This window comes from Triplophysa rosa, unplaced genomic scaffold (assembly GCF_024868665.1).
Source record: "Triplophysa rosa unplaced genomic scaffold, Trosa_1v2 scaffold143_ERROPOS450313, whole genome shotgun sequence".
Classification (NCBI taxonomy): domain Eukaryota; kingdom Metazoa; phylum Chordata; class Actinopteri; order Cypriniformes; family Nemacheilidae; genus Triplophysa; species Triplophysa rosa.
Genome location: NW_026634146.1, coordinates 221,192 through 228,797, shown reverse-complemented (window position 1 = coordinate 228,797; position 7,606 = coordinate 221,192). Strand labels below are relative to the sequence as shown.

At 44.3% G+C, this 7,606-nt stretch overlaps 1 protein-coding gene across 3 annotated transcripts; it reads right to left on the bottom strand.

Annotated features, from left to right (window-relative positions):
- Positions 1-23: 23 nt before the first annotated feature.
- LOC130549635 (uncharacterized protein K02A2.6-like) lies at positions 24-5,371 on the bottom strand. 3 transcript variants are annotated; one of them, XM_057326908.1, is made up of 3 exons: positions 4,752-5,371; positions 1,388-1,488; positions 24-658 (listed from the first exon to the last, which is right to left on the bottom strand). In XM_057326908.1, exons 1-3 carry the CDS (start codon positions 5,021-5,023, stop codon positions 216-218), a joined length of 816 nt encoding a protein of 271 aa, XP_057182891.1. In that variant the 5' UTR covers positions 5,024-5,371; the 3' UTR covers positions 24-215. The 3 variants fall into 3 exon arrangements, 1 of the variants encoding a protein (XP_057182891.1); XR_008962234.1 differs by having other exon boundaries at positions 1,388-5,359; XR_008962235.1 differs by having other exon boundaries at positions 24-1,488; positions 1,640-5,359.
- Positions 5,372-7,606: the final 2,235 nt, after the last annotated feature.

Here is a 7,606-nt window from a genome sequence, read left to right as displayed (position 1 = left end):
TTCGCCAATTTTCATTGGCCTTTTCTAAATACTCAGAAGATGATAGGTTCTCAAGACGAACCCCATTCTGTCGGTTCGACACAACGTCTCGTTCCCTCCATCAGGGAACCGAGGTTACATCCGTAACCAAGACGTTTTCTGCTGATGTGATGTTGTTTTCTTCAGAACAGGCAATGTAGTACGAATCTGCCGTCCCAGCATTAGCTGTGGAGGGCTCACTCCGTAGCTGCAATTGGAGTAGCTCTGTAACTCAAAAGAGCCAAATGAGGATCTGGCTGACACAGAATGTGTTTCGCTGTGCCCACGGCTCTCTCAACAGCACCATTCGATTGTGGGTAGTGAGGGCTGCTGGTCACATGATAAACACCCCAAGTTTTACAAAAATCTGCGAAGTCCAGACTACTGAACTGGGTAGCATTATCTGAATGCAATTCTCTCGGAATTCCCCATCTCACAAACATTCCTTTTAGCGCGGAGATTACGCTGCGACTACTAGTGATATGTAAACAAACAATTTCAATGTCTCTAGAATACAAATCTACTACTACTAGATAGTTTTTACCTCCATTCTCGCACAGGTCCGCTCCGACGGTTTGCCATGGACAAGGAGGAAGTGAAGTTGTGATAAGAGGTTCCTTTCTTTGTGTGGGCTTATGCACTTGACAAAAAACACACTGTGAAACTTTGGCATTGAGGTCTGCTGCAATTCCAGGCCACCACACTGACATTTTTGTCATGAAATGTGAGGTGTGGAGAACCCAATTGCAGGCATTTATTAATGCAAACAATAAACAGAAACAAAACACCCACGTGGGGGTAGAACAGAACAAACACGATAAATAACAGGACGAGGACTAACTAACACTACAGTAAACTGAGATAACAACACTAGACATAAACTAAACTGGACACTTACTAGACTGACGATGAAACAGCACGACAGGAACAGGATCATGCAATACTGGTAACACACTGGACGAGCAACAAGACGAACTGAATACAATGACCGAGCACAGGACAATGACACATGAGGGTATTATATAAGGAGACAGACAAAGGATAATTAGCAAGTGGCAGGTGTGGGTAATAAAACACTCAGGGAAAGTTAACGAGGAAACGAGATGGCGGGACCGGAGAGAGAGAGTATGGAAGGCCGAAAGGTCAACAATGACTCTGCCACAATACCAAGAATAGACATGACATGACAGTGGATTACGGGACAGTGTATCTGCCACTACCAGTGATTTTCCCGGTACATATACAGCTTTAACGTTGAACCGCATCAAACGCATCAGTAGACATTGACAACGCACAGGAGTTTTGTCCAAATTGTAAGTGTTAATCAGAGGTACCAACGGTTTGTGGTCTGTTTGTAGTGTAAACTCACCAAGACCCAGGAGATAACAGGCAAGTCTCTCGCAAGCCCAAACTGCAGCCAGACATTCTTTCTCGATCTGGGAATATTTCAATTGAGCTGATGACAGTTTTCTAGAACAAAAAGCAACAGGAAGTGTCTTGTTACCGTGTTGTTGTAGCAAAGTAGCGCCTAGCCCAAAGCTGCTCGCGTCTGCAGATACAATGGTAGGTTTTTCAATGTCGTAGAAGGTTAAAACTGGAGCTGACGAAAGCATAGCCTTACGTTGTCGAACGCTTGTTGTTGTAGCGCATCCCACACCCATGCTGACTCCTTCTTTAACAGTTAATTTAGTGGGTGCAATGTTGTAGACATTTTAGGCACAAACTTTCCGAGATAATTCACCATTCCCAGCACTTGTCTAAGCTGTGCGACATCTTTGGGACATGGTAGATCTGCGATCGCTTTCACTTTGTCAGGGTCAGGTTTAACCCTCTCACTGCTGATGATATGTCCAAAGAAGCAAAGTTCCTTCTTTCCGAAATGACATTTGTCTTTGTTTAGTTTTAGACCTGACTTTTTTATCGTCTGCATTACTTTCTCCAGATTCTTATCATGACTCTCTTTGTCTTTACTGCATACCAAGACGTCATCCATAACTACCACACAGCCCTCGTGTCCATCCAGTAGCTTTGTCATCTCCCTCTGGAAGATCTCAGGTGCTAATGTGATCCCAAAAGGAAGCCTCTGGAAGCAAAATCTGCCTCTCAGAGTGATGAAAGTTGTGAACATTGAACTTTGAACATTGAGTCCAGCGGAATTTGCCAGAAACCTGATGATGCGTCGAGAGTCAAAAACACTGTGGTTCCTGCCAGTTTCGTAGAAATGTCTTCCAAAGTCGGCAGCATGAATTTTTCTCTTTTTACAGCTTTGTTGAGATGTTTAAGATCTACACAAATTCTTACTCTTCCGTTTTTCTTTACTACAGGGACCATCGGGGCACACCAATCAGTGGGCTGTGTCACCTCTCGTATAATCTGCATTGTTTGCATCCGCTGTAGTTCCTCATCAAATTTCTTCATCAATGGAAAAGGTACCCTGCGGGGAGTTGTCAGAATGTATGGCTGTGCGTCCAGTTTCAGCTCAATCTTTACTGGCACGCAACTCAGACAGCCAATTTCCCCAAACACATCCTCGTGAATGTAATCCGCTCTGGCCACCAGTCCCATGGCACAAGCTGCACTTCTACTAAGTAGATTATTAGCATAACATCCATCCATGATGTAAATCCAGAATTGATAAAACACGTTTTTTCTTGCAGTCTCTGCATAGAATTTCCCCAGTGTTTTGACATAACCACCCGAACTGTTTAGCTTTATACAAGTCTTCATCAGCAACGGCTGTTGTGGGAGACTCTCATATGTGTCATTGGACATAATCGTAATATCCGCTCCTCTGTCTATTTTAAAAGTCACTGCTTTTCCACATACAGGAAGACTCACTATCCAGTCTGATTCTGATTCTCTTTTCTCGATACTGTCCAAAAAGTATGTCTCATTTTCTTCCTCTGCTCCTTCTTGAACATGCATTGCTCTAACAGCTTTGCTAAAACACGCTGTAGCAAAATGTCCTAGTTTGTTGCATTTGAGACACTGTTTATTTATTGGACATTCACATGGTCTATGATGCTTATTACACACGTGAACACATCTTTTCTTCTTTGTGTCTATGTCCTTGCTGTGTCTTTGTGTTTCTTTCCTTACCGGTACTGTAGTTTTTGTTGTGCGCGACCTCTGGTACAATTCCGCCACTTCTGCGGACGTCGTTTCTGCAGAATTTTGAGTTTTAACAAGTTCCGCTTGACTTGCTTGGAAGGCCGGCTGGACAGGGCTTGATGCCGGCTGTATCACTGCCTTTCCCAGGGTCATATCACTTTCCATTTGTAGCCTTTGTGACACTCCACGATCATTTATTCCGATCACCAATCTGTCTCTGATCTGTTCATCCTTCTGTGTTCCAATCTCACAGTTTTCTGACAATTCGTAAAATCCTCTCACGAAAGCTTCAACCGTTTCACCCAGCTGTTGTGAACGTTGATGAAAACATGCACGCTCATGTATGACATTCCTTCGTGGCACAAAATGTCCATTAAACTTTTCCACTACCTCTTCGTATTTTCCCGAGTCATCCGGATTCACGAAACGAAATGATTCTAATATAGTCGTTGCCTCTTTCCCCATAGCATACATCAGTGAATTTACTTGGACCTCTTCGTCCTCTTTATCCAGCTTTGTAGCAATCCTAAATCGCTTGAAATGCTGTATCCACGTGGGCCATGTGGCGGGCTGACTAAAGTCAAACTTCTCCGGAGTTTGAAACATCGACATCTTCTGGTACTTGAGTTAGCGAGTACGACGCACTTCTGACACCATGTCATATAACTTCACACAGTTATATATAAATAATAATTTTATTAGAACACAGCCTGAGTTAGGCTCACATGTCACATACACTTGGCTACCGGCACATTCCTCACCTAACATCCGTATGTACCGTAACACCCTCTTACGCTAAGCAGTATGGGTAATGTAGTGAACTCCACATCATCACACATTGATAATCTAATAGCATTTGAAATTTTGTGGTGCAGACGTGTCAAGTGACCGCGTCCTTCTTTATCCAGCTCTATCATCTCAGCTCTTGTCAGGTCGCCGCTTTCCATTCTCTGCTCTACCATCAGGTCTGGCCATGAACTGCATCCTGCTCGCTGTGGTAACCTTGGAACAATGAGACAAGACTGGCTGAGAGTAGAGTACTGTTCTGCACTCTTTGATGCAACAAGTACATCAGTTGTGTTTCTGGTTCCGGTTGATCTAACTAATGCAGCTTAAACCCTCAGAAGATTTATATTATGGAAGTGTAGTGGTTGACAGAACCGGGCTAATATGTTCATACTTTTTTGTATGTGTCAGAACTCGAGCTGCCGCATTTTGGACCAGTTGGAGTTTTTGTAATAAGCCTGCAGTGCAACCACCTAACAGTGCATTACAGTAATCTAGTCTTGATGTCATGAATGCATGAATTAACTTCTCTGCATCTGACATTGACAGCTTATGATGTAGTTTAGATATATTCTTAAAATGGAAAAACGCAATTTTACAGGTGTTAGTGACATGGCTCTCAAATGACAGATTACTATCGAATAGAATGCCAAGATTCTAAGATGATGACGAGGGTTTTATGGAAATGTAAGCTTAAGCGCAAGTTCTACCGGGAAGAATCAAACGTTATGTCATCATTCTACGTACGGTCCTAGCCAATTATCACTTAACCCTAGAAGTATATAAGTACGGTACTCACCCTCTTCTCATTCGCAGACATCGAAGTAAGCGCTCACCTGTATACAAGCATGGCGCAAAAACCCCTCGTAGACTGCGACATTATCGATTCGGAAGATGAAGTAGCCGAATCTCCCCCTCCGACAGTGCGGAGTAGCTCAAGAATCCAGAACGGGGACCCTCTGTGGTCACAATGGCCCTCGGATAAAATCATCAATGCTTTAGAGGCTTCAGGTATCCCCGTCGACAACGAATTGTCAAGATAAGATATCCTCTCACTCGCTTTGAATACCTTGGGCAACCCCGTCGTTCCAGCCGAGGATCTATCCATCCTACCAAACACAGCTCGGCCGAAACAAACTGGGAGGAAGCATACAACCAAGATGTCTTCTCCGAGACCCACTAAATGACTTAAGCCTTCCGCAGCAAATACATCGTCCTCTCCTACACTCGACTCAGCCGATATGAACACCCATATATTGCAGGCAATTAAAGTACTGTCTCATCCCGTGAAAGGTGTCGAATCCAGGCTAGCTGCGTTCGAGAGCGCATCTTATGCCCCAGAACCCACAGCCTCGACCTCTTCAGCCTTCTCCCCAGCTTTGCCTTTTCTATTTGGATCCAACACAGCAGCTCCAGGACCATCCTCAGCTACAATCGTCCACTCCACAGCTCAGACTTCGAGGCCTGTTTTAGCTTCGGTTTAGCTTCATCAACGCACTTCAACCTCTCCACCGCAGCGCCGGTGCAAGCCTTCGGAAGGCATTTCGTCACTCCAGCAGCAGCTAACAGTGTCTCAGCATATGAGTTCCAACATCGTACAAGGTAAAGACATTAACTTAGCATCTCTGCTGCTCCCATCGCCAACGACTGACTGCAAAATGGTGGATTGTGGTGACGTGGCAGTCTTACTTAAAACTTCCGATTCCAGATTGCAACGAAATCTTTCATTTTCAGAGTTCGTTATAGCCTTTGGAATTTACAGAGACATACTATGCCAGGCCTTCCCAGAGCGGCGCGAAGAACTAGACTATTAACTAGCAATATTGGCCAACTTTAATCATAGATACGGGGGAACTCTGTTCTATGAATACCACAAGTCCTTCTCAGCGAAGTCTGCCATAAACATTACACTGTATAACTCAAGGTTGGATTGGTCAGTTTCCGACACTGAATTGCTAGTTCACCATTTCGTCAGCCAAAAGATCTTGGCTTGCGTTGTGTGAAGTTCCCACGGACATTCCGCTGTGTTCTGCCCCATAACTATCAAAAGCAGCGACTCTACCGCTGTCCATGGTGCTGGACAAGTAAGACAAGCATTTGATTATAAAGGCCGTCCTGTTACTTCATCTAATGGCACCTATATATGTAATAATTTTAATGAATCTGTCTGTACATACCCTAAATGTAAATTCTCACATATTTGTAGCTCTTGCAAAGACCCCTACCCAAAATTCGTCTTCCCACGGAGATTCAGACCTCCAAACCAAAGAAGACCTCCTCTCCACAAAAAGTTCTAAAGAACCACCCCTCCACTCCTATTAATGTTCAGAAGCTCTCTAGTCTCCTGTCAGATCATCCGGATTCTATTTTCGTTGATTATTTAATCACCGGGCTTGCCCAAGGATTTCGGGTCAGTTTCGGTTACGTTGCAAAAATCTCCAGTCTGCTATAGCCAAACCCCAAGTGGTTTCCGACCTCCTTAATAAGGAAGTTAATAAAGGGTATGTCATTGGCCCATTTACTTCTCCTCCTTTCTGTCCTTTTCGCGTTAACTCCCTCGGTGTAGCTACTCGCAAATTCTCCGGAAAAAAGTGACTGATTTTCGACATGTCTTCGTCCCATTCTAACATCGTAGCCAGCGTTAACGAATGTATCCCTCTCAAACCTTTTTCCCTGTACTACGCCACAGTGGATAATGCGATCAAACTAATCAAATTAGCTGGCCTAGGTGCTCAGCTATCCAAAGCAGATATTACAGACGCGTTCAAAATTATTCCGATTCACCCCAGTGAGTGGGCTCTGTTCGGCGTTAAATGGCACTCCAAGTTTTACTTCGCCGTCAGACTTACATTAGTCCGCATATATTTAATAGCCTATCGGAAGCGCTGTGCTGGATCCTGCTGAACGTCTGCAAGCTTCCATTCGTTCTGCATTTGCTCGGCGACTTTCGATTGCTCAATTTTCTGTCTAGCCAAACCCCTATCTTAAATTCGCTCAATCAAATTTTCAGCGAAGTAGGAGTCCCTCTCTCAAATGAGAAAACCCTCGGCCCATCAATTTCTCTCGAGTTCCTCTGTATTCTTCTCGACACAGAGAAAATGCAAGCTTCTCTCCCATACGAGAAGCTCGAGAGAATCCGTTCCGTTATGCATTCGATCTCCCCTTCGCACTCGGTTACAAAGCGTGAAATGCTCTCCCTGCTAGGCCACCTCAATTTCGCCATGAGAATCATTCCCCAAGGTCGAGCTTTCATTTCTCGCTTACTGATCTTGGCTCACTCGGTCGCTAACCTCTACGATACCGTGCAACTGGACAAAGGGTGCATGTCAGACTTGAAATTCTGGACCAGCCTTCTTAATAGTTGGAACGGTATTTCGTTTTTTTACAACAATATTTCAGAATCGTCCGCAGCTCCTAACGAGCCTAACCGATTCTCCAATTTCTAAAGAATGGTTTAGATCTCATCTAGCCGCAATTCTAGAGAAATGTGGACTACCACCCCATAGGTATACAGGACACTCTTTTAGAATCGGTGCAGCTACAGACAGCTGCAGCGGAATGTGGGATCCCGACTTCATCAATAAAGGTGCTGGGCAGATGGTCTTCTTCAGCGTTCGAATCTTACATAAGACCCGACTCGCAAACCATCCAGGATGCTCAACAGACTATTTCTACACAAATCTAAGGTATG

Bases quoted from the DNA above. Each gene is read 5' to 3' on its own strand.
- LOC130549635 (XM_057326908.1), bottom strand. From the start codon at position 5,023: ATGGATAGATCCTCGGCTGGAACGACGGGGTTGCCCAAGGTATTCAAA. The intron at 1,489-4,751 runs GTGAGCGCTTAC...TTTTTGTTCTAG, and splicing joins TGCGCCATGCTTGTATACAG to AAAACTGTCATCAGCTCAAT. The intron at 659-1,387 runs GTGAGTTTACAC...TTTTTTGTCAAG, and splicing joins CTGTTATCTCCTGGGTCTTG to TGCATAAGCCCACACAAAGA.